This window comes from Neopelma chrysocephalum, unplaced genomic scaffold (assembly GCF_003984885.1).
Source record: "Neopelma chrysocephalum unplaced genomic scaffold, ASM398488v2 Primary Assembly neopelma1_72, whole genome shotgun sequence".
Taxonomy (NCBI): domain Eukaryota; kingdom Metazoa; phylum Chordata; class Aves; order Passeriformes; family Pipridae; genus Neopelma; species Neopelma chrysocephalum.
This window is the reverse complement of record NW_020897732.1, coordinates 8841635-8868963: the sequence shown is the minus strand read 5'-3', so window position 1 is coordinate 8868963 and position 27329 is coordinate 8841635. Positions and strand designations below refer to the sequence as shown.

General features: G+C 40.3%; 1 protein-coding gene across 6 annotated transcripts in view; it reads left to right on the top strand.

The window, feature by feature from the left end:
* DPP6 (dipeptidyl peptidase like 6) overlaps positions 1 to 27329 on the top strand; it is a 547706-nt gene that overhangs the window by 448316 nt on the left and 72061 nt on the right. For all 6 annotated transcript variants that reach the window (XM_027686849.1, XM_027686850.1, XM_027686845.1 and 3 more), the window contains exon 8: positions 15239 to 15359. In XM_027686849.1, the coding sequence (XP_027542650.1) occupies positions 15239 to 15359 (121 nt within the window). The remainder of the gene's footprint in view (positions 1 to 15238; positions 15360 to 27329) is intronic.

The following is a 27329-nucleotide window of genomic DNA, read 5'->3' as shown; positions in this document are numbered from 1 at the left end:
CCTAGGGGAACTTTGGGTTGCTATGCCTGACCTCTTTCTCTCTTGCATGTCTAATCATTCAAAAAAGAAACAAATCTGAAACAGAAGCAGCCTGAATGATCTGCATTCTCTACGATTAAAAATAAATAGTGGAATATTCCCGGGAGCAATTTGCTATTTATCTTGTTTTCCTTTGTCCTTTCTCATTAAATTATATGCCAATTTTTAGATGATGAACTCCTTAGAGCGTGATTCTTGACTTCTTACTAGCCTGCAGAATGCCACACATGCCAACTGAGCTGTTTAAATAATGGCAGATACTGGATCAGAGCAAATCTGTGTCAGAAGATTAGAATGGAAAAGAACCCTTCACTTCTGGCACCTCAGAAAAATGCTTCAGCTTTTCTCTGATCTCAGCCAAAGACTTAACAAATTAAAAGTCTTACAAAACTGTTGGAAGCATGAGACCCTTACTGGTATGAGCTCCAGAGTCAATAGTAAGAGCCACTAATTTCAGTGCAAGAGGGAACACATTCCCTAAATCTAGTGTTAATAAAGGGCTCATTCCTCTCATTTGTCCTGCAACATGAGCCATCATTCATGCCTTTGTAGAATGAGTGAAAAACACTGTCAACTTGGAATAGCAGTGTGATACATTCACTATTTGTGGGTGTAAATGACTTTGCAAAATGTCTGTGGAAAAATCCATCCTTTCCATGGTGCACCCGACAGCACAAAGTCACACTTAGTATTCAGTTTCATCAGCCCACTGGCCTTCAGCATGGTGCTTGGTGGTTTATTTAGTGAATAGGCTGTATTATCCTCATTTTGTGTGATACTTTCCAGCAATATGAGGATGTGGGTGCCATGACAGGACTGCAAAAACAGTGTTAGGCTGTACCTTCTCCCTCTTCCGAGTGCGCTTATCTGCATTAAGAGTCTTCACTTCTTAGATTTCCTCTCTTTTTCTGATCATGCCATCTATGACTCAACAGCTACCCACTTTTAAAGCTTAAATTCTGCCACCCAAAAAAAAAAATCTTCAGTTAATTGATCTTACTGGAATATTTTACCAGTTTCCTCATGTTACATCTCTTAGAGTGAGGTTCTGCCCACATACCAAGATTTCACGTGAGATTCCCGTGGTACATTTGCCCCAATAGTATCTAAGCAAATGTTAGTAGTTACTATGATCTTGAACTCAGCTTTCATAAAAGTTGTGTGGCTGACAGGCTTGGACCTGTCTATTTATCCAGAAAAATAAATGCAGTGTGAAGAGGTTTCCTTTGCCGTTTTTTTTTTGGCAGCATGGCCAAAGTCAGGGAGGGCTTCAGGAGTAGGAGACTGTCCAGTGCATATCTGCAGCTAAAGTGCTCACTGAATAAATCCAAAGCTCTCAGGAGGCTTTTATGTAAGTTATCCCAAAATGAGCGCATCCAGGTTCAAAATATTTGCTTTAAGGACAAGGTAGGAATATCCGTGGGCCCTGTTGCCAAAGGAAGGAGGAAGCAGGAGGACTGCTCTGATAAAATGCAGTGAATATTTGTCTACGTTGACAGCACTAAATACAGTTCACAGGAGCTGTTAAACTCCAATTCCAAAAGCAGAAGAACTTCTGCTGTGCTGCTATTTTCTTCTTTTTTTTTTCCTTTTAAAAATCAGAATCTGTAACAGTCCTGACAGATATTAATGGTAATGGTGACACATCAGATGCTGGGGGAAGCAGTTTTGCACAACTTTAGAGGCAGCAGTTATAATTCTAAAAAATCTCTCTCATAGATCACAGTATTTATTCTTCAAGGAAGGGTAACGTTTTTTTTGAAGGTTCCCCTGGCCACTCAGTCTTTTACTGTTTACTCTGTTTCTTTAAGTACAAAAAACATACAGGAAAAGGATTAGGGTTGCTGGAAGTTTTGTATGTCCTCGCACTTACTGCAGCCCCAGAAAAGGATCTAAATGGGTTTTTCCTGCATTTGTAGGCAATGAGCCTTTTCCAGTGTCAACTCCTTTTGCAGCAGAAACTAACTCTTATTCTTTGTAGATTGTGCTGCAATCAAATTTATAATTGGTTCTAAGGTAACAGGAGTTCAGTTTCACAGCAGGTGCAGAAGATGCATTAAGAAATCTCTATTTCAGTGAAATGCAAATGGCAGGAAAAAAAAAGGAGGAATGATTCTTTCAGCCCCTACCAAGTTAGGGGTTTGCAGGTGCCCTCAAAAATTGAATGCTGAAACTGGTAAATAGCTTATTGTCATACGTATTGCTGTTTAAAAAGTGCAATACAGTTAAGAGAAATACTGGGTTTTCTTAAAACATTTAAATGATAGATCCTGGTGCACATGACCAGAACCTATCCACCTTGCTTGCTATCTTTTTTTTTTTTTTTAAAGGCTGTAGTGCAATGTTTTGCCAGCTGGGATGTCTAGATGCAAGAAAAGCTGGTTCAGTGATGACATCTGGAATTAAACTGGAGTGACTCCTCTAATTAGAATTTTTTTCCTTGCCTGAATTTGTGCCTGTCATGCCAGCTTAGTTCCAGGCAGAAGGACTGCACAGACATCAAGGGAGGAGGACCATTTTCACAGGAGGCACTGAATCATCTGCTGTTGCTCCTATTCCAGCAGGGCTTTTGAACTGCTCTGTGTATAATTGCTGTAGGTCTATTTGTCTCTACCATTATTTCATAGATTTTTACATCATTATTTTCAAGCTGCTGTTCTCTCACCTTCTCTTTTTTCAATAACATCTGAATCAATATTTAGCTATGGTCTGCTGTATGTAATTATTCTAGCTTGCTTATCTTGCTAGCTACAAGAAAGAAAGGCTCCCCCCCACCCCCAGATGGGTGGATATTCAGACAACTTTTTACAATTTCAGCACAGTAATGTGACATCTCCTCCTCATCCCCTTTTCCAATGTCAGAATATGAATTTTTTTAGGGAAATTCTAGTAAGATATATTGTACACACCCTGAACACCTGGACATGTTGCTCCTGTTGGGGATTCCCTTTCCCCTCTCCTCTCCCTTTATTCAAATAATTCCACGGGAAAAGTGTTATGTTTAGGTTTTCTTTTGTTTGTTGGGGTTTTTTTTTCCTTTGATGCTCTGCTCTTTGGTACAGTGCCAATAATGTCCTATTTTTAATTTTGCACATCCTTGTAATTCCTTTGGCATCAGTGGGCTTGTTGTGTTGGGTCCTCATTCCCCAAAGGGAGGCTTCGGCCCAGTCAGTGTTATGAGCTCTACCGAGAATGGTCCTGGGCCTTCCCCTCTCAGCATCCTTGCTCTGCACCTTCATCAGTGGCAAGAGAGCAAGATGTTTAAGATAATTGAAGATGCTACAATAAATGTTACTGAAAAAAAGATATAACTGATTTTATTTTAAATAAGATGTTGCTCTTTTTGTGGGCTTGAAAGATTTCAGAGGTAAAAATAAAACAGATTATTTGCCATAGAAGTTTTACAAATAAATCAGAAAGTAAACGCCCTTACACCCAAATATGAGACGTAGGATGATACAGCATCACCCGGGGGTGAGACACTGCCACAGGCTTCCTCTGTGACTTTATCTATGTCACTTTGTTTTCTGGCTAAGTTACAGCAATATATTCCTACCTTACAGCAGACTTACAGAATTAATGCATTAAATGTTGCAGACAATCACACTCTCCATTAAGGAAACTGAGTGTGTACCTACAACAAGTGTATATATCAATGGATGTACTTGCTTAGAGCAATTCTCCATCTTTTACTACAGGGAAAGCACTGAGTTCTCTTTCTTTATATGTTACCACATTACCTTATGTGCAACTGAAGCTGCATAAAATAAAATATTCCTGGCAGTACGACATTCCAGCGTTGGGTCAGTTCCACTGAAAATAATTCCCTCCTATTATGGAAATTCCTTCAATTTCAATTGTGCTTTATGGATATTGAACAATTCTTTTTTCTGAAGGGTAGTTTTCATTTCAGAAGTCTAACTGCAAGAAGTATCTACTTGTCTAAGGGCTCCTGGCATCTTACAAAACTGTGGTTGGTAGATGATGTCCATTGAAATAAATGCTTATGAAAAGCGTTGTGTTATGAGAGGTGCTGTTTTGTGCTGTGAAAACAGGTACCTTTTACTTTAGATAGCAGCAATCGTTGCTGAGAGCATGAGGAAGTGACAGGCATTAGGATGCCACGAGCAGGGCTGAGCAGTGCCACCCAAGGGACCGCGAGTGTTTCACCTTTGTGGTGTTGGTCTCTCCTTCCCCAGAAACTGCCACTTGTCAGAGGCATGAGAAAGCTTCAGGAACAATTCTGTTAGCTCCACTCTTCACCTGCTGGAATAGGTGTTGATTTTTTTCTACAACTAAGCTTTTAATTAAAGAGGAATATTACACTGACTGACTCACTGTCCAAGATCAGATGTGCACCTGGAAGAATCCTGAATCCCAGTTGCCAGTTTCTTTATGCTGACACAAGTAATATCTGTGCTCTCCTTAGTCAGGTATTCATTCTATAACACAATAAAATATTTTAAATGAAACACTGTATCATCTCACATTAAATAATCTAATTTATCGTAATGTCCTACATAACCATCAGTGATATTAGATTACAGAATACAAGATAATCCATTAAAACTGAACTTAAAAGCAGAATCAGAGTTCCATACTAAATGGTACATTTAGTATTTCATTCTTTTTCTGTAACAAGGCAGCTATAAATTAAAATAACCCCATTAGAATACAGGGCAATGAAATCCAAGCAGACATGGTTCTCTTTGTTGAGGTGAAACAAACCCTCTTTTCTTCCCTGAAGAACAGAAAATAGGACAGCGTGTTTTTCTTGAAACGTGTATTTTTAAATCTCCTGAATCATGATAATTGTTTATTTGGCTGTACATTGGCAGATTCTAGGTGTGATTAGAATCCATGTGTGTTGTGGACTCACCTGCTCACAGAATACAAATGGGAATGCACAGAGCACATTGTAAGGATGTTTGTAGAAACCTGAGAAGAATATTAATGCACTGAAGGACTTAAGATGGGAGAATCAAGAGGAAAAAATATCTTTTCTGTACCAATTTAAAAGGAAAAATGTTGGAAATGTGTCTCCATATCACAGAAATGTCATTACTCCTCTAGTCCGTTATATGGGACTTTATCTCAAGTACTAGTTTTGCCAGTTTTGGATTGTCTCTAAAGACCTTTAAACCTACAAAATTCTTACAAACTCTACTGATTTCCAAAGAGACAATCCAAATGGGATTCTTCTAAGAAAGTTTCTGAACAGGCCAAAGTCTACTTTCCTGAATTCCGGAGCTTAATGTTTTTTTTGCCGTGATATTTGCTCTTGTGATCCTGAACTTCACCACCTCATGGTTTGTGCAGCCTCAGCTGCTCCCAGCTTTCACCTTCCTCTGCAGTTTATCCTTGTTTGAAAGCGTGAGGACCAGCAGAGCATCTCCCCTCATCAACTCCTTGATCAGTTGTGTCAGGACAATGTCATCAATGCCCCCCACAGACCTTCTGGGTTATTGTGCCCATGTTGTTGACCCTTCAGCAGATAATGGTTAGGGTCCCCCATGAGGACCAGGGCACTAGAATGTGAGGCTCCTTGCAGTTACATGAAGAAGTAACTGAAGACCTTGACCAGTCAGTTGGCAGCAGATGCTCACCACGACATCACCCACACTGGTCTGCCTGCTAATCCTGACCTGTAAGCTCTCATTTGGCCCTTCATGCATCACCAGGCAGAGCTCCAGGCACCTTTGCTGCTCTGTTGCATAAAGGGAAGCTCCTCCTCCTTGGTGTCTTGGCCTGTCCTTCCCAAAGAGCCTTTATCCATCCATCGCAACCCTGCAGTGTGAGCTGTCCCACCACGTCTCTGTGATCCTATTGGGATTGTAGCTCTACAGCTGCACACAAGCCTTAATGAGATTAGCTCAGTTGGTAGGAGCACAGTGCTAATAATGCCAGGGTTGTGAGTTTGATCCCCACAGAGGCCATTCACTTATGAGTTGGACTTGATGATCCCTGTCCATACCTTCAGAAACTGGGTTGCTTCCAACTCAGAATATTTTGTTATTCTGTAATTCCTGCTGTTTATTCCCCATGCTGCAAGCATTTAGGATTTAGGCACATAGAGGTACCCAGCTGTGACAGTTTCCTTGGAAAAATATGAAAGCTTTCCTCATGGACTTGTGTGGTCATCTTCTCCTTCTTTTTGTGCATTGTTTGAGGTGAGCCTCCTTCAGCCCTGTTCACCAGAGTGTCTCTTATCCACATCTACCTTTTCTTGTTAGCATGATCTACCACTTCCAGAACTGGAGCACTGAACTTGGTCTGTAGCTCCAGCTCTGTCAGCAGATCAGGACCCTTCCTCACAGAGCCTGAAGTCACCACTTTCCAGCCTTCCCCTTCTCAGGAGTCTCCATTTACCAGCACAGTCATCTCAGACTCTGCCTGCCCCTCCTTTCACACAGCGTTTCAGAGAAGGTTCTTTAACACTCTTTTTGACATCTCTGGTGTTGCAGAGTCCTCTGACAGTCTCCCACTGCTTCTTCACTTCCTTCACCCCTACCCACCTCCTGCAGGCAAGGTGACCATCTCCCCGAGCCCTAGAGAGAATTCTCCTCTGGATCTTGAGAGCCACATCGTCCCTCGACAGCTCTTAAGATGCTGTTCATGGAGCTCTAGACACTGTTCATAGATATAGAAAATGTTTCTTTATTTGAAGACATGTAGGAATGCTTTTTCGTTTTCTCTGACTTAGTCTCTTTGTTGATCACATGTGATGAAAGCAAAATGAAGCTCTTAATGTTTATTTTACAAGGGATATTGGTAATTTCCAAGCATTTATGGCTGAAATCAGGAGATCTGGACAATTTAAAAGTGGTGATTCTGCTGCATTTCCTTTCCTAGATGGGTAATCAAGGCCACTGAAGGCAGCAGATTTTTTGTTTGTTTTTTTTTTTATAGTAAGTCTAATGGCTTTCTTTGCAGAAACAGTTGCATTTCCTTTCACTGGATTGATTTCCATGCACTTAAGCTGTTACACCACTGATATCAGATGTGTCCAAGACTTCAATCCCCAATGAGAAGCCATGTGTTTGTGGATCAGCACAATACTTATATGCATCAGTCCATACTACTGTATTCTCTGGCTTTAGTGGTCCCCTGGGGTTATTTCAGCTTTCTGTCCTAAAAGCTTTCCTGCAGAATCATTTTAAACTGATGTAGTCCTCATTTTGGTCTAAACATCACCTTTGCCCACCTCTGGGCAGGTTAAAGTTGAATTAAACTAAGTTTTATCTGTTTGTGACATACCTTCAGAAACTGCTATGTCCTCTAAAGCCTTGGTGTCTTAAGGAGTTAGCTTCTTACTTTGAATTAAAGGAAAGATAAACCCTGGTATGAAAAACTGAAACTGTAGCCTTTTCTGTCAATTATTTATCAAGATGTGATTCTCTGCGATGTGCTGATTGTGTGGAAGAGTTTCATTGTTTCATCACTGGTCTTAATAATAACATTTTCATTTTGTAAAGAAAAAAATTTGATTTAAAAATTCTTTATCTGACTCCTCCATCATAATTGCTATCTGCCTCTTTCTTAAATTGTGAACATGAACTGATTGATGGAGAGAATGAAAATATTTTGAAGTTTTTTGTCTTACATCTTTTTTACCACCTGTTATCAAGCTATATTTAAATGACAAGAAGAAAAGCCTAATTAAAATACTAGATCTTATTATGTAAGCTCACTGGTGAGGAGCAGTTTATGGTTTTATTACCCTTTTTTGAAGAACTGATAAGAGTTGGCGTAATCATGTCATATGCATTAAGAACAACACTAATGACAGAATGCATTAATGGCAGCTATTTGAACATCAAAGTTTGCATTTTATGAGGTTCAAAAGAAGAAATTGGCAGAATATTCATTAAATAATGCATAGTCAATCAGCGACAAGCTTTAGAACTGATTTTGAATTGATCGCACATTTTTCTGCTAACGTTGATGTAAGAGCAATAACAGAAAAATGCCAAGACCTTTCTGGTACAATGCTCATCAGATTTCCTTGATATTACAAAATGAAAACACAATTACTGTGTCTGCTTCGAGGTGCTACATGGCTGAGGATGGGCATGCTAATTCTGTGTAGTACAGAGAAGTTTTAATTTGGACAAACAGCAGGGAATCTTTCTCTTTGCAGCTTTTCGTTTTCACAGTCCTCAACTTCCAGGTTTCATATGGCACTGGAGAAACAAAACTGTCATGAGAAGGGATGTCTTCAAAATATCTAGATGGAATTAGAGGGCACTAGAAATGGAGAGGAGAAGGGAGAGGTCTTTCTGCATGTGCATTTCCAGGAAGAGCTTGATTGTAATCAAAACTACTTGTGTTCATGATCTGACACTTCCAAACCCCATTTACATGCCGTGACTGTGTTACAGACCCCAACCAGCTATTTAGCATATAAATAAAGGCATAATACTTTTCTGCTTCCTAGACATATTGGAAAAGTGAATCTGTGTATTTTCCTGAGTCTTTTAGATCAATGTGATGGATAGCACCATATAAATATGTAGATAGTTAATGTACAGTTCAGCACAAGATGTTCCTATCATTGACACCCAAAAGAAAATGAATAGGAATTAAAATATTTTAAGGAAGTTGTCCTATGCTGAAAAGTTAAAAAAATGTCCTTGATTAAACTGTGACATTGTTGTAGTGGGTTGACCTTGGCTGGCGACCAGATGCCCACGAAGCTGCTCTATCACACCCCCTCCTCAATGAGCCTGGGGAAGAAAATACTATGAAAAGCTCGTGAGTGGAGATAAGGACAGGGACATCACTCACCAGTCACCATCATGGGCAAAACAGACTCGACTTGGGGAAATTAATTTAATAATTTGCCAATTAGTTGTAACAGAGAGGGACAGTGAGAAATGAAACAGAAATAAACACACCTCCCCTCCCCACCACTCTTCCCTTTTCCTGGGCTCAGCTTCGCTGCTGAATTTTCTACCTCCTCCCCCTGAGTGGTGCAGGAGGAGGGGGAATGGGAGTAGCAGTCAGTTCAAATTGCTTCCTCTCTGCTTCTCCTCCCTCCTCATGCTCTTCCCCTCCTCCTGCCCTGGGGTCTGTCCCACGGCAGACAGTCCTCCATCATCTTCTCCAACCTGGGCCCTTCCCATGGGTTGCAGTCCTTCAGGAACAGGCTGCTCCACCATGGGGCTCCTGCAGCAACCCTGCTCCAGTGCAGGCTCCTCCTTCTCCACTGACTGTGGTGTCTGCAGGGCTGTTTTTCTCACATTTTCTCACTCCTCTCTCACATATCTAAAGCCAGCATTTTTACCCTTTGATAAATACATTGTCACAAGGGCATTACCAGCATCCCTGATGGGCTCAGCTTTGACCAAAGGCAGGTCGGTCACTTTACACAGATTTTTTTTTAACTGATTCTGCAAAATAAATATGAGCATTTATGAGCGATGCACAAAATTTTGAAATTATCATGTAATTCTTTTTTAATTCTTCAGAATACACTCCCAGGTAAACTGGTTCTCCAACAAAAGAGCAGAAGGAGAAAATAGTGAAAGAAAACTTTAACATTAAGAACAGAAAACAATTAAGTACATTATGTGGGATGAGGAGAGACTAGCATGTTCATTTGTAGTTCTATTTCCCCACTCACTGTGTCTTCCATTTTGTGTCTGATCTTTTTAAGCCTCAGAGGAAGCTTGAACAGATTTTGAATTTAAAACACTGTCAAGCCAAGACTTTGTGCCTATCTATACATGAAGGCCAGTTCTTGTTGATCAAACTCTCCATGTTAAATTGCCAACCTTGCCATGTTATCTATTCTCATAGATAAATCCTGTGGGCTCACCTTGCAGTATGGAAAGCTGTCTTTTAATGTGTAGGAAGCATTCACACTTCTCAATGTACTAATAATTTAAAGTAATAAGCACCTAGGCATTAACTTTATGCTTGGAGATGCTAAATTTGAGTGATGCAGCTCATTCAGTTGACAAGTTATACATGTTAGAAATGGTGGGGTAAAGAGAACATAAACTTAGACTACCACCTTACAGCTGGAAAATAAATAGGAGCAGTAAAAATGCAGATTAGCGCACATGAATTTATTTTCCTTTGGTCTCTGAAGAAATAGGAATTTCACACACCTCTTTGGCTGGAAGGAAGGTGGGTTGAACAACTGTAAAAGGAGATGTAGTATTCCCTTGCTCAAAATAATTGGTCACTGTGACTTTTGAAGTGGTCTTAAAGAGATTATTGTCATTATATTCCTGAAAAGGTCCATAAATTAATCCATTTAAAATTACCAGTATTTTAATTACTGCAGCATAATTACTTACTACCACTCTGGGTCAGTTTGGTAGAGAGCACTACTTTAGAAACCCTTAAACAGTTGCAAAAACATTTTAAAGAAATCCTCCTTAAATCAATCAGTGTCGTTAAGGCTCTTGTGTGTTTGAAGTGAATAAAGCTTAATTTGTTGTCAATTCAAATATTTTCCTTACTGTATAAATTTCTTTTACTGGATGCTTAATCTTTGACTTCTCTTCCCATCTCAGGCTTGTGGTACAATCAGTCTAGTATTATTTTCTCCAATAGTTGTGTCACACAAGGATGTCAAATGGTTTGAAGTCATCAGTTCTAACACAAATTGCAAACAGAGATTTCTTCCCAGACCACAGGAATTAGTGGTGTGTTGATACCTGAGGCTAAAGGGGTTATATCTGAAAGTTTCAGGTGACATCCTGAGCCACATAAAGCCAACAGCAAAATCCCCATTGATTTTTATTACCCTGGGATTAAGTGAATGCATTTAAAAACCCCAAAACTTTATCTTAATCCCCTCAGATGTTCTAGTTATTTTTGTTAAGTGTTTAATCTTTTGAGCATCTGTTATAACATCCAGCAGGAAGAGAAGGAATTTCTTGTCTTTCGTTAGATCCAGTGGCAAGGAGTTCTATGTGTTAATTCTGATTTCACATAGGAAAAGTATTCTAGGTTTCTTTCATTTTTCTATTGATTTGGAGAAATAAAATGGTGAAAATTTTCCTTTTTTTAATGTCCTGTCCATTATCTTGTACAAATTAAGTCCCGGTTTATTCTATACAGCCAGTAATTTCTGTTTCTTCAATCTATGTATGGATGTTTCCATTCCTCTTACTTCTCTCAGAATATCCTCTCTTTCCTCCATGTTGAATGTGTCATGATGAAATCAGACATGGTATCCAACATGGGGATCTTCCTGACTTAGCACAGGTTGACTTTCCATGCCATTAGTTGTGCTCAGTGTTGGATTTTAAGGCATATATATTGCAAGAATATCTGGGGTAAAGTCTTGCTCGAATATGCACACTGAAAGAGAAGACACCAGAAATTTTGGCTCTGGTGTTTGTCTCCTGTACACAGAATCATAAAACTGAGCTTTACCCCTTCTGTCATCATTTTACATTTGACTAGAAATGCCATGTAAAGCAAGCATAAAAGCGTGTGAAAGTGGTGTCTGTACATATTTTTATTATTTTTCTTTCCTAAATTTTCTTATCCTCTAATTAACTGATAGGATTGATCACTTGATAGAAAGCACTGCTTTGATGTCATAAAACCAAAACAGTAAAAAATACTATATAGGTATTTCGTAATATCACCAAATATCTTTCAAACCCAGAATGTGAAGTAATCCAAAGACATTTCTTTCTTGATGAATAACAGGAAGTTCAAAAGCTTTTTCTTAATTTATAAGATACATTACACAGAAATCTTCCTTGTGCTGCTTCAGTTATCTTTTATCTTGATTATGGTTGACGTTTTTAGGGTACAAGGCACTGTAGTTAGGAGGATAATTTTAAATTCTCTATGAGGTGCTGCAGTTTGGCTCTGAATTATATGGGAGACAGTCTGAAGTCAGAGCACTATATTATTTTTCCATTGCAGCTACCAGATACCTCACACAGCCTGATTGGTGCAATGAAGCTTTGAAAGACAAAACAGTGAAGACAGAAAACATTGCAATGCTTTACAAAAGGAAGGGCAGGCACAGGTTGTCAATCCACCTTCTTTATTTTTCCTGTAAACTCATATAAAATTTAATACAATACAAAATATCATTAAGCCTTCGTTTGCTGGAAGAATCTGGGCAAGGGAAGGGTTGCACCACTTGAATAACTTCACTTGCTTGTGTGCCTGTCACAGAACAGCTCCCACCCAAGCAGCCCCAGCACATTTAGGGCTCAGACACAGAGATTTGGATTTATTTGGGTCCAAAGTATCTTATTCTGCTTAGCCTTCCTGATTGTTATGCATATTTAAGCTTCAGCAACCCTCCCATGTGCAGACTAGCTAACACATAAAATTCTTTACTTGGAATCTCTTATCTGGCTCCTCTGTTTACTAAAATTCAAGGAGAAAGTAGTATCTTCCACAAAGTATTTTTTACTTTCAAAACCTATGAATTGAGTGCAGCTCTTCTTAGTTTAAAAGGAAGAAGAGCAAGCTACAGTTTCAGTCATAAGTTTTAGCCTTAGGCAAACTCACTATAACTGCTGCCAAAATTAAATTAGGATGTATACTTTCTTCTGGAATCTTTCCAGCTCGTCTTTAGGTGAAACATAAACTGTAAGAGGATGTGAAACAGAAACTGAAAGCAAGTATTTTTCACAGTTCTGTCTTTTCATAACATGGGAAATTGCATTCTAGTGTCATGATAAAGATACATAACATTTATTCCAATATCTTCAAGTGTATAAAAACCCATCTATAAATGTCTACTAAATTATGGTAACAGTTTGTCTTTCAGTCTTAAGTAGCTTTCTGATACCCTGTTCAGTATATCTTTGCAGTCTGAGTAGAGTTTAAAAATATTTTAAAGACAGGGATGGGGAGCAGAATGAAGCCCCCTATAATCCAAGGGGAAATGGTTGGTGACCTGCTACACCTCTTAGACACGTACAAGTCTACGGGGATCCACGCAAGGGTACTGAGGGAGCGAGCAGAAGTGATCACTGAGCCACTTTCCATCATTTACCATTAGTCATGGCTAACTGGGAAGGTCCCAATTGACTGGAGGTCAGCAAATGTGATGCCCATCTAAAAGAAGAGCCAGTTGTATGAGGGTCAGCAAGGTGAAATGCCAGGTCTTGCACTTGGGTCACAACAACCCCCTGAAGCACTGAAGGCTGGGGGAAGAGTGGCTGGAAAGTTGCCTGGTGGGAAAGGACCTGGGGGAGCTGGTTGACATTGGCTGAACATCAGCCAGGGTGTGCCCAGGTGGCCAAGAAGGCCAATGGCATCCTGATCTGGATCAAAAAACAGTGTGGCCAGCAGGACAAGGGAAATGATTGTCCCTCTGTACTCAGCACTGGTGAGGCTGCGCCTCAAATTTTGTGTTCAGTTTTGGGCCCTTCACTACAAGAAAGACATTGAGGTGCTGGGGCGTGTCCAGAGAAGGGCAACAGAGCTGGTGAAGAGTCTGGAGCTCAAATCTTATGAGGAACAGCAGAGGGAGCTGGTATTGTTCACCCTGGAGAAAAGGAAGCTGAAGAGAAACTTTTCCTCAACAGCCTGAAAGGAGGCTGTAGCCAGGTGAGGGTCAGTCTCTTCTCCCAAGTAACATGTGATAAGACAAGGGGACATGACCTCAAGTTGTGCCAGGGAGGTTTATACTGAATATTAGGAACGATTCCTTCACTGAAAGGGTTTTCAAGCATTACAGCAGACTGCCTGTGGCACTGGTGGAGTCACCACCCCTGGAGGTATTTAAAGGACGTGTAGATGTGGCACTGAGGGACATGGTTTAGTGGTGGGCTTGGCAGTGCTGGGTTAGCAGTTGGACTCGGTGATCATAGAACTGCAAAATCATAAAATGGTTTATGTTGGAAGGGACCTTAAAGACCTTAATGGTCTTTTCCAACCTAAATGATTCTGTGATTCTGTGATTCTACCAAGAGCAGGATGCGGTTGACTTTGGAGTGAGGGGACAGGAACTGTGTCATTGGTGACAGTGAAACACGGAACAAAGCATTTAACCACATTATAAAGACTGATGCCATGGAAAAATATTTTTATATAATGGCTGGCTAAAGCACTGGTCAGCATTTAAACACCTAAATGAAGAGCCTGATTCACAGGAGCATTCTTAAAGCAGTAGATCTAATGACTCAAAAATTTTTCTTTAAAAGAGCATGGGGGGCTTATTTAGGAGTCTTATGTTAGATTGCCTTCCTGACGATCCTGAATTGAATTTTTTATGATTGATAAGAATTTTATATTTCTTAATTCTTCTCCAAGATGTATTTGCTTTCCCACAGAACGCACCAGCTTTGTGAAAAGATGTTTGCAGAGGCAGGCAGAGGTAACCAATGGCAGTCCTTAGTGGGAGCCTGCCCTTGGCTTCCCAGGGAGCTGTGAGGTCCCATGACATTTTGATCATGTAATCTTTCAGCAACCTGAATCCACTAGATCCTTGCAACATGAGGGAGGAGGTTTCCAAATATGGGGTGGAGGTTGTTGGCAGCTGCATCCATGCTGGCAGGGAGGTGAGACCCCATGGCCTTTGTCCCATCTACCCTGGCTCCTGGAGGAAGGTGACCTGGCGACTGGGGTAGGGTGGGAGGTCTAGCACACCCCTTTGTGTCCTTGGAGCATTAACTCCTGCTCCCGAGATGAAACACCAACCTCTTCATGCTCGGTTGGCCAACGTGGTACAGTCACATAGACGACTATCCCTATTCAATAGCAAATGTTATCTCATTGGATCTGCATTAAAAACAAGATTCAGATTTATCTAAAAGATTGCCAGCTGTGTTTGAAGGAAGCAGGAGCACTCGGAAAAAAGCAAGAAGCCATTTTCAGTGGACAGTTCAGTCACCACGTAGCATCAGCATCAGCTCTGCAAACTGCTACTGTGTCCTAGACCACTTTTTCAAAATCCTGAGTGCCGGCATTCTTCATGTCATGCCCTCTAACTGCACTGTTCCATTTCTGAAACAAAGACAGGAGTGAGAAACATAAAACTTGTATCAAGGCACCAAGGCTTCAGTTTGTTGTAAAATAGCATCTTTCTATTAGCTGATGGCATTGGAAGCAAGTTGTGGAAATCCTTTTTTCGGAAAAAAGACACTCTAAAAATGTGAAATGTGATTTTGTGCTGCCAATGATTGTAAAAGCAAAATGCAACATTTTATAATGGAGCCACTGCTTAATGCTGTTCTCTTTTTCTTTTTTCCCTTCAAATCAGATATTTATCTTTGAGAATAACATCTATTACTGTGCTCATGTGGGGAAACAAGCCATCCGAGTGGTCTCCACAGGAAAGGAAGGTGTTATTTTCAATGGGCTCAGCGACTGGCTGTACGAAGGTAGGACACAACATTTAGGGCAGTAGTTAGTCATGAGTTTGAGTTACACTCTAGATTTACAGAATTGGCTGGATTAGACATCCAGCATTGCATTTCTGGGGACTGGTGGAGCACAGACCTGAAAATCTGCTATTCTAACAGTTGCCTGATATGCTGGACTGGAAATAATGTGAAATGATGTAAGAATTCTGTTTTCAGGCTGTTTTCTTTCCCTTAGTCCGAAGGTAATAAATCACTGAGCTTTAATGAACAGAACTGCTTCATTATTTAATGGCCCCTGCAATCACTTATAGATGTGCCAGTTTTCAAATCACAAAAAGGACAGAAATGGAGAGGGGAAGGGGTTTTATTTTAAAGGAAGAAGCAAGGAAACAATTGTACTTGATTATCTGTTTTCCACAGTGCTAGGTGGGCCCTGGAAGCTGCCCAGATCTTGCTACCTAAAAAAAAAATTTCTGAGATCAGACAGGTTCTCCCAGTAATTGGCTTCTTTCCCTTGAAAATGAGCCCGATGGGGTAGAGGGTCATCTCTGAAGCACTGCTTTACTTTGATCCTTTCAGCTGGCAAATGGCCATTTAGGTGTCTGTGAGCAGCTGCTTGCAAAGTGATCTCACCTGCTCCCTGGCTTAGGAAAGGATCCCTGCTATCCCCAGTTCTTCTGGGCTTTTAAGCTAATACTGTATCAGAATTAAAATTTTAATATATACATGTAAATATAACAGGCGAACAATGTGCATCCCTCTCTGTTCCTATCTAATGCTGAGAGCAGTTCCTTCTCACAAGGATCCTGGTTTTTGGACCTGGCAGTGTCTCTTTCCTGTGACACAGTTTCCCTCTAAAGTCACACTTTCTCCTACAGCTCCCATCATAGTCCCAAGGTTTTTTTACCTCTACAGAAAGAAAGGTTCCAGACACATCTATTAACTCTGTCCTGTTGACTGCTCCCAGTTTTCTTGAGGCTTAATAGAACAGAATAGGTTGCAAGATGCCAGTAGCCATTAATTGGTGTAAGAATATGAATCACTCCTTAAATTACTCTGTATCAGAGCTAAGCTGAGAACGTCTAACTCGAAAATGAGGGAATTAAAATAAATTACTTTATTTGCCACTCCCTAAGAAGCTGTTCCTGTAAATCAGTGTACAAATTCATCAAACACATCAGTAGAAAAATCTGATAGCAGTTTATTACATTTGATATTCAAATGTGTGTTTACACTGTACCACAGAATATTTGCAAGTAAATTTCCTCCTTGTGAAGGACACCAGAGGAGTGGCTAAGAAGTTACAAAATGCTAATTTTCTTTCACTTTTTTCTTTATGTATTAATTTGCTTCAGCAGTTGTGGGCAGGCCTATTTCACTCCGTAGGTCAAATGTGCCTACTACTACCACCCACATCTTGCTGATAAACATCATTTAGTACATAAGGTTTTCTTGTAGAGTCTCACACACAGCACCACGCTGAGAGGAGTTTGTCAAGCCTGTGAACTCCAAGCACACCAGCAAGCCCATGATGGCACTTGTTTTGCTGACACACATTTTTATTCAATTATAGGGTTGCTCAGGCAATTTCTTGGCTGACATTGACTTTCACGTTTGTCCTTTATAATGAACTTGCTTGTAAACTTTATGTTAATGTACCAGGGTAAGAAATGAATGTATGATCAAACACAGTCTGGTTATCCCAAGCCAGGTTCTGTAACCTCTCTGTGAGGTTACACAGATTAGAACTACTGAGCCTGCTATTCACTGGGAGTATGTTTTGAAGGAATTAAGAGATACCATCCCTTTGGAAATGTCAGTTTGTGTCCAAATACAGTTTATATTGAACTAAATAATTCTCTTACTTCACAAGCAAGGCGTAGAAGGTCCTACAGGAAAACCCGACATACAAACGTTCCCGAGTAGTGAGGTGCAGAATCCAAAATCAAATCCAGAGCTGAACAGTGTGAACTGAGCTCCTTCTCTTGCACTACGTCACTTGTGCAAACTTCATGGAGATAAGGCTGGGACCAGCATCGAGGCGTAGGACTTGTGGCAGATGCTTGAAAAAAGTTGAGGGGCAACAATGTCTATCATGTTCAGATGGATCTACCATGTTCAGATGGATCTACCATGTTCAGATGCCAGCTGTCTACACACATGGATGGATGGAGCAGGATCCCAGAAGAAGTTGGGTAATGCATGGTGGTAAATGGATAAGGACCGCTGAGACATGAGGGACACCTCCCCATCGGAGTCCATGGGAATTCGGGTGTTGTCGTCAGTGAGGCTGAAGCTTTGCCGTGGCAGAAGCTGGGACACTCTTCCAGTGCCTTCGTTTTTCCAAATTTTCTTCTTTTCTTGGGCGCCACCTCTTCAGTGGGATAAACTGGAGCAACATTTTAAATCCATACCTACCTGACTCTAAATGCTTGAAAACTGGGCATAGACTGAAATTTGCCACCTCAGGGCTCTTCTTCCTCTTCTCACGCCGCCGTTTGTAGACGTGCCTTCCCCACCTCCCTGACGGAGCTGGGTGGGATGCTCAGGCCCGTGTTTGTTTGCACTGCTGTCGTCTCAGCGAGCCACCGGGATGGATGCTGAGCATATGCAAAAATCTCGTTCCATCTGTGCAGCCATCTAGAGCAGATAGTCTGCTAAGGAGCTGCGAGAAGTGGGATCACAGAGAGTTCAGCGCACTCCTCTTCCTCGCATGCTCTTTTTGCTGCTGAAGTTGGTGACCCCTGGCAGCGACAGCTGAGCCTCCTCACAGCACCCGCTCGGTTACTGTGACAGCTCACGGCCTGCTTCTCACTTTCCCTGAATGCAGCACAGAAAATAACAAAACTTGGTGTTTTCTATTTGCGGAAGCTGATTTTGAATGTCTTTTATTGCATGTAGCAGGAGCACATCGACAACAATCCCCCCTCCCCTTCCTGTGAGCTGTTTTCACACCGCACTCTGCAAATGGCAATCCCAGCAATGACACCCTTTGGGGTGACTCCTTCTACTCCTTCTACTCATTCTACACTTCATATGAAAGGTAGACCTGGAGGGGACACTTTTCTTCATAACTTTTGCTTTTGTCATTGCTTTTGTCACAACAGAATAGATGCACTGTACTACTAATCACAGATTTTTACTAAGTCCAGAAGCAGAGCAGATCTAGAGCAGAAGTGACAGGCTTTCTGCCCTGGAAAAATGCAGAAGTTCATTTCAATTCAAGTTAAGCTCTGCTTTTGTAAGTCTGCCAAAGGGGAAAAAATTTCTTCGAGGTATTTATGCTGATCTGTAGACTTTTGATAATATAGTGAAAAACATTTCAAATCAATCAGAGCTTAATCTACTTAGTGCATTTAGCTGGAAGGTTATAGATTGATACATAGATTACTGTAACATGAAAGCACAGATTAAACATGGGGTTTATTACTAAAATAAGCATTGACAATGTTTTCACAGTCTGACTGAACATTTTCAGAGCTGTGCCTGATAGATGCTTATACTAAAATGGAGTAATATCCTATAAAAGAGAGTTTAAAATTCTGCAGCTGAAATCAGCTACACATTTAAATGCATAGGAGCAGCAAAGAGTGGTTTATATTTCAGTTTGCTGTATGATCATTGTTGGTTTGAGAATATGTTTCAGCAAAAATGAGTCTTAAAGATAATTTTAAAACAAGTGCTGGTATAGCACAAAGTACTTCCAAAGCAATAGGATAAGAGTATTTATATGTTCTTTAGATAAAAAGTATTTTTTTAAAACTAGTGTACATTTAAAAAGTAAAGTGCAGGTAAAACTCATTTCATTTAAACACTTAATTGGGGCACTCTTCCACAGGAATGAATTCTGTCCTGGTGTAATTAAAGTGTCTTCGTTTGCCACCAAGCACTTAGAGAGGCTGTTCAGATGTTGTGAGGAAGGGTGGCAGCAAGGTTGTCTGACAGAGGTCACCTCTGTGATCTTGTTAAGTGACAAAGAGAAGGTTGAGATGTCCCAGTGTTGCAGTTTGGAAGCTCATTAAGCTTGAGATTGTGCGATATTGAATCCTGGGGAATGGGGCAGGAGGAATTCCCTCCCACTGGCACATTACTTCCATACCAGGAACACCCCAGCAGGGTAATTCAGTGTCCTGTTAGCAGGACAGGGACCTTCTGTGGGATGCACTGCTTTAAAGTCCTAGTGTGATCTCCTTTGAGCAAATGTGTGTTCACAAGTATAGGTAGATAACTTCTGGAATTATGCTCTACTGCTAAGTGTGTGCTTGGAAATCATGGAGGAGCAGCATGTGGCACAGTGGTGTGTGCTGCTGTCACTGGTGGGAGGGGAAGGAAGGATTTTCACCCATAGATGATCCTATCCCACCCATAAAGTGTGAAACTGAGGGTTTTCCTCGTGTTTTGCTGCATGAACCCATAGTTGTAGGAGTAGAAACTAGAAAAACAGAAACTATTTTGCAGTTTAGTCTGTGGGACACATCTTTGGGTTTTAGGGACTTTGGTTGCAGAAGTAAGAATTGCGTGTGAGTTACTCCCTCATCTCATGTCACCGCCAGAGGATCAGAAGGGTTTGTCCTGGAAGTCTCTAAATCTAAAGATCATCCCAAAGAGAGCATCCCCATTCCAGGCTTAGTCCCGACACCACGGCTGTGACGTCTCATCTGGACACATCCTCACGTCAGAGGGAGCAACATCTGGCAGTGAAACCTCAGCCCCGGCTCTCATGACACACGTTTAAAACTCTTACACAAGATGAGCTACACACAGCCATCATTTAAAACTGATATGTGCTTTGTTGAGCTTAATGTACATTGGCATTGCTGTGCTTTATTTTTGGCTAGGAACCAAGAGGAGGAGGGGAAAAAAGACTCTTTTTTTCCAGAGATGATTCCTATGCCTTATTAATTTTCATTTTGCCTGTGTCTTGCGTGATCACCAACAGATCCTCTTATGTGACTTCACAGTGACACCTGGTGGGAGAGGCCAGGATGTCATCGTCATTAAGACAATGAAACTGCAGATTTTTTTGCTGCAAGATGTAGTAAAGGGTCCCAATTTCCCCTCACGTAAGTTTCCCTGAAACTCTCTCTGAGCTTATGGGAACTACACATCCAAAGCTCCTGGCTGATTCATGCTAATAGTGCTTCTGTTCCTTTTCTAGACTTTATAAAGAGAGGAAAGAGAACACAGTAATAAAGAAAAATCTTTTCCATAATTTAATCAGCATCTCACAAAAAATATCAGAGGGTATATTTAGAGCATGTATGACTGGTCTCAGAAGAGCAGTGCCTGGTAGGAGCTGCCAAATCAAATATCAGTTATTTTGAGCAGTACCTTTTATGCTTATAGTATTTCAAGCACATTAAGTAGACATATGTCTTAAGTTTAGAAGTATTAATTCTGGGACTCTGGAAGAAGTTTCAGTGCTGGGAAAATGCTCAGTAATTCTGATGCAGCAATACCTTAACTAATTTGGTGGTGTGCTCAGTTTTTCATTGTATAATATGAGAATGCTGTTTCTGCTTGGAAACAGGAACTTTGATGATCAAATTATACCTGAATTTGAAACACTACATTCATAATTAGTCTGAAAGCAAATATGTCCTAAAGTTCCTGTTCAGTGCCACCAGAGAGGGAGGAGACATATCCTAATATTTCACAGTCAGGGTTAACCTTTCCCAATAATTAGTAGCTCCAAGACCTGTTGGGGGAGGTTGAGATGAAGAATTAGACTGAGTCATCACTGCATTTTTTAAGATACTCTGGATAAATAAATCTCTTCCCATGCAAAAGCCAGTGCTCCAGACAGCTAAAGGCACCAGCCCTAATGGGACTATGAAAGATTCCTTTTTGGCAAGATACATGAAGAATCATTGGGACAGAGATTATAGATTTTAATTTGCTTTTAAGAACTTTCACATTATGAGTCACAAAGAAAATATTTCATAGACATGGATAATTTTGCAATTCTACACAGCTGCTATGGGGTAAAGGGAATATGGGAAACATTTGGAACTGGGAAATGGCATCAGATAGGGCCATGAACGCACTTCAAAGCTAACAGCCCTTAGTTTGCCCTCAAGTGCATGCTGATGTTTTTCAGGGTTTTTGGGGAAGCTGCATGGAATTTGTTCTCTCATTTGTGTGCTTGTTCAGGCGAGGTAGCAAAAACAGTGTGGTGCTTCAGTGACATTGTCACCATACTAAAATAGCAAGTTTTTCTCTGTTTTGCATATTGGACGTCATTCACTGTTGCCCATTCAGTATATGCAGATCCTGTGTGGCTCCTGGGGCTATACAAGTCCCAGTTAGCCATTATTTAGCTGCCTGTTGAAGGTGACTATATTTTTGTGCACCTTGTGTGCATGCTGATTTATACCAAATGGGCATAAAATCTGCCCAGTTTAGTTGCAGTTAAAGAAAGACTGAAGAGCAGTGCTTCACCTCAGCCATATGTTTGAAGTGGATATTTCCACTGTACATAATTCTGTTTCAAGGAAAATGAAATAGATGCAACATTGTTGTGCCTTCTCCATGTAAAAGCAGAGGAAAAGAGAGTCTTAAATTTCACCAGATAATGTCATGAAAGGTTTGGTAGAAGCTCCCTCACCTTCTTGCTTTGGTGGAGGTTCCCCGGTCCCAGGGAAGCTCACATTACAGATTGCATCACCAGAACAGGCTTCTGGCCCTTCTCAGTAGGCAAAGGTCAGGGAAAATTGAACCATTTGCAATGGACATTGTGAATGCCTGCCTAGAAACCAGCAAGCTCCTGAAAACTTTAAAATGTGTTGTTACCTGGACTGGCTTCAAAATTGAGCACTGCACCATGAGAAACCTTGCCAACTCTAGCCCAGTCTTTAACCTTCCCTTTCTGCAGAAGGTTGTTTGGAAGGAGGCTGCCGGCCAAAACCAACACCTGTCATCCTCTAATTTTTGGATCACCATCATTCAGTTTTCAGGATGGCTTTTGGAAGGAAAACAGAATATTGTTTACTGTGGTCAGTGATCTCCTTGGGGCAGTGGAAGGAAGCCAGTTGTTCATCCTGATGTCACTGGTCAGCCAGTAGCTGCCAGCCCCTTGAGAAGTGTTCAGTGAGTGAAGTTGGGTTTGTTTGCCCTGAAGGCCTGGTAGATATCACAAAATAGGTATTGTATCACTTGAGTCAAATATTTCCCAAAAAATGGTGTTTTATAAGTTCTATAACAGAGCTATTATGGTTTTCTGCTTGTACAGGAGTTCTATTTCTCTGCACCAATTTTATTTCAGTGGCCTTGGGTTAAATTGTCTATTGGAGATCTGTGTCCTCATTTTCTGATTATGCTGGTATTTTTAATAACCAATTAGTATACTAGCACTTTAAATATTGCAGAACAGATTTTGACCTATGCCATGCTAAGTTGAAGTCTGGAATAACTCCATGAAAGCTAATAGTGATGCTCTGGATCCACACCAGGATGCTGAATGATAGGGTCTTGCTGTAATATTCATGCTTTATATCCACTGTCAGAGTTTCAAAGGAAATATCTTAAACTGATATTATTCCCAGAAAATTAAGAGAGGAATGTTATTTTCCAATTCAGTCAAATTTGAGAGCTGTGCTTTTCCTCCATAGAATCATATCTGTGGTTTGATAGGATAAAACAGATTCACTGTGGGTAAAACAAAAATGCGTCATTTCCATGTTGGTAGAATTGAGCCTGCGGCCTGTGATACACATAAGAGTCTTCCAGGCTGTAGAATGTTGTAAGAGATTAAAAGAATTTAATTAATTTGTACAAAACTATGTACAGTATTATTGGGTGGAAATATAGCTGTTAGGGCATGTTTCCCAGGGATACTGGGACCTTTGTCCTGGGGGATTTTTGAGAGTGAATTAGACAGATTTTTGTCATCATGAGATAAACATCAGTCTTATTTCAGTGCAAGGGAGGGATTAGACAATTTCTTTGGGCTTCTAGATCTAAAGTTTTATGATTATATATACAGTTTTGATGGCTTTTTCTGATATCTTTGCAGTTAGACCTCTTGGCTCTGATATTACAAAGTCATTGTAAGAGCTCTTGGAATATCCCTTCAGAATTTACAGAATACCTGTTTTTATAAATAACAGGGTGAATACACATAAACTGCTTGGACAAGACGGGTGTAGGGAATGGAGCTCTCTATTATGATACATTTATATGTGCCTCATTATTCCCCTGAGGAAAACTGCTCATTTTCTTTTTCTGGGAGTGTCCAAGTACTTTTATTTGAAAAACATGTTTTAAAGAAAACAAGCGAGCTTCATGTTTTTAAAGTGCTGCAATCAAGAAGTGATTAAAAGGACAGAAAGAAACAATGAAACTGAAAGATAGCCATAGAAATTTTATGTTAGTGCATAATCCCATCAATTTGACCTAAAAAGTCATTTTCTGTAGTTTTTTTCCTTGATGCACGGTTCTTCCTTGATACAGCCTTGCTTATGGAAATTCAGGGGCCAGTGGAAAAGCTACAGGCTGTTTAAATAGCTAACCTCTTTGTCTCACTGCTCCCTGGCCTGAATAAAGAGTATCTGCCTTAAGAAATAAAAAAAAAAAAGAAAAAAATGAATGTACTCTGTCCAGATTAGAACGAGTGAAAGCTACATGAAAGGGATGAAAATTCTGCTGAGATATGTGAGTCTCACAGTTGGCCTGTCCATTGTTGTATAATAGCAGGGAAATCAAAAGAATATCCAAAATGATGGCACAAGTCAGCTTATGATTTGTGTACTTCAGCTCCTGTAATTGAAAAAAATAAATAAAATAAAATAGAAAAACAACAAACAAACAAAAAACTCAAACAACAAAAACCAAGGAACCAAGTTGAAAAAACAAAGAACCAAGTTGAAGTGCAGTTAAAAAACTACAACTTAAAATCCTTATGCCAGCCGTAAAGAGCCAGAGGTCGAAGTGAGCCTGTGTTTAGGAGGACAGAGGAGTTATGACATGGGAAATACAAAGGGTGAATCACTGCCAAGGGCTGACTGGGGACCAGGGATGCCCCCACAGAGCTCAAGTTCACTGTTTCAACAGAAACAGGCAAGAGGTTAAAAACTTTTTATGTGAAAAAAGACCTTCAACATTCCTATCTGTGCTGCATGTACTTGGCATTGCATGAGGCATAATAACCAATATGCTCAGATCCTGGTACTGGGAATATAAGACTTGTTTTTCCGCCAGTGTTTTGAGCTACCAGTTCTCCACTGGACCTCAGATCTTTAGAACATGAGGGATATGGGTGTTGCAGCACATGGTGTTTTTCAAACTGGGGCAAAGAAGTCCAGTGGTGACTGCAGCCTTGATAACAACCAGGACAGGGAGGTGATTCTACCTGGATTTTGCTCTGGATCAGAAAAACTGGAGAACTAGAGCCGATCGTTAAAGTGATCAGGTTGATATACCAGCATTTTCTAGAAGATGAAGCATCCAGGGACTATATCACCCTCCACACTCAATTAGTTGTTGCTATGAGTAACTACCATATGGTGTAGCTCCTGCACCAGCTGCTTTCCAGTCTTCAGTGGGTACAGGTCTAAGGGGAAACTATGCCACGAAGTTAATGCTAATTAGAAAAGTGGGGGAAAATAGTGTATTTTAAAGATGATATTTAAGCTTTTGCATGGTTAAGTAGTAAAATATAAGTGGCCAGGGATGCGTTGGCTGCTGTGTGCCAGGCTGGGAATGCCGGGTGCCTGCAAACACCACACATGTGTGCACAGCAGCCAGAGTGACACAGCAGGGAGTGAATCCAGGAGGATGGCAGAAACCTTCAGTCCGTCTCAGGAGGGGGATTGCAGCGACCAAGCAACACTGTAATGTGTAGGAGATGTTTTCCTTCAAATCCCTGGCAAATAACAGCAGCTCTGACCTTCACCCTGCTCTGCCTCCCTGCAGCCTTTTCCCACACCCACTGGGATTTCTGAGAGGCTGCAGATGAGGTGATAGGTATCGAGCCAGGTTTCATTGCCCACCAGAGCAGAGCCAGATACTGCACCAGAGATAAGAGCGAGGAATAAACCTGTATTGCGATATCTGCTCATGTCTGCAGCCTCCAGCAAGAGCAGCACCAACCACTTATGTGTTGCCCGGCTTCTTTGCCTGCTTTCTACTCTTTCCATTGCAAACCGAGTTTCCTACTTTCAGAATTATTTCCACACCACAGCCAAGCCATGCAGAGTTCGATTTGCTGCCATTCTTCCCGTTTCTTTTCTTCTAAAAGGATCACAGTCATTTCTGTGTTCACCTGTGTCAGCCTGTCATCCCAGTGCTGAATGATCACACTTGCAGCCAGCTTGTGCTCCCAGCTTGACAAGTTGCTGTTTGCATACAAGAAAATTATGATTAGAATATATTTCTTCTTTCCTTTTTTTTTTTGTTTTTGTTTTTGTTTGTTTGTATTGTATTTTTAATTACTAAAAGTTTGTTGTGCCCTATTCTCCAAGTTCTTGCATGTCACTCTGCGCCAGAAAAAAATATTCTGTTGTTTTGAGTCACATCAAACAGCACAGGAACACAAAATGCTGCTAAGAGCTAAATATTGCAATTTCTTTATAGTAATTTTAAATACTTCTTATTAGTGAATTCCTTAGTTATGGATTTTGAAGGGATGTCTTTTCACTTTTAAATGTTTTTTTTTCAGATTTTAATGAGAGTGGAAACATCATATAGTACTAAAGCAAACTATCAAGTGCTCTGTGTTTTTATCTATAAAATTTCCTGGAATGTAGCTAAGTCCCCTAGATGGCCTTGCAACTGTATTGGGTATATGGATGTAAGCTACACCAAGAAAAGATTTACTCTTCATCTCACCTGGTACTGATTATACAGGGAAGGGTGACCACTGTGTGGGCAGAGTTCTTCAATTCCAAACTGTTAGCTGAAAAATATTTCCCATAATTCACACAAATGTACCAGAAAAGTAGGTGTAAAATTCACAATTACAATCTTATTTAGCATGTACAATACCCTGATTTGTATGTTAGATTCAGATCAAAATTATAGAGTTAAGCAGAAGTCGATACCCTTAACAAATGTACATGTTCCTTAAACTTTTTTGCGTTTTACTTTAAGACTTTTTTCTTTTTGAGTGTTTTCTTTAACTTACATACTTCTGTATTCTTGCCTATAACCAATTAAGCCTTAAATCTGTGGTGCCTGGGCTGGGTAACAGGGACAAATACCTTCTACTGAGACCTGGTATAGTTATATTCCAGCCTGAGAAATATCAACACTTTCTGAAAAATGCAGGAAAAAAGGTTTACATCATCCTTTAGATCCAGACTATCTCTACATACTGATTGCAAATTGAAGTAGTAACAAATAGATTTTATATTTTTTTAGTTTTCTCTGTAGCACAATAATTTAAAATGTAGACTACAATTTTATTCCTTACTGTGGTTTACAAAAGCCTGATCTCTCATGGATCACCTGTACTTCTGCATCTGTATTTCCTTTCAAGGTGAAATTTTTTACTGTTTTCTGTCGTTGTTGTTATATATATATTCCTAATTTTTCTTTTTTGTGTTTCATACATTCTTTTTAAGCTGGTTTTAAATAAATTCAGACTTTTCTCTTTTTTTTTCCAATTCCAATGAGGCAAGAAAAGCAACATAGACTAAAGAGGAGAGGTACCATCTAGGAAAGAAAGAGTTAAGACAGAAGGACATGCAAATGCTTGTTGGCAAAAGGGAATAATTCCAGAGTGGTCCTCAAAACTTCATTATAGATCAGAGAAACATGCAATATTGCATTAACTGAAAGAAAAACTCTTATATTACAGGGTTTAATGTCCTTAGAAATGTTGCAGAGTTTATTTGAAAAATAAACCCAACAAGCCTCTATTAAATTTATAGAGGAAATGGAAAGCAGAAACTCAGAAGTCTGTAATTGCCACCTACAAATATGATAATTAGAGTGAATAAGAAGTAATGAAGGAGGAAATCAGAGACAACTCACCTCCTTAGTAGGAAG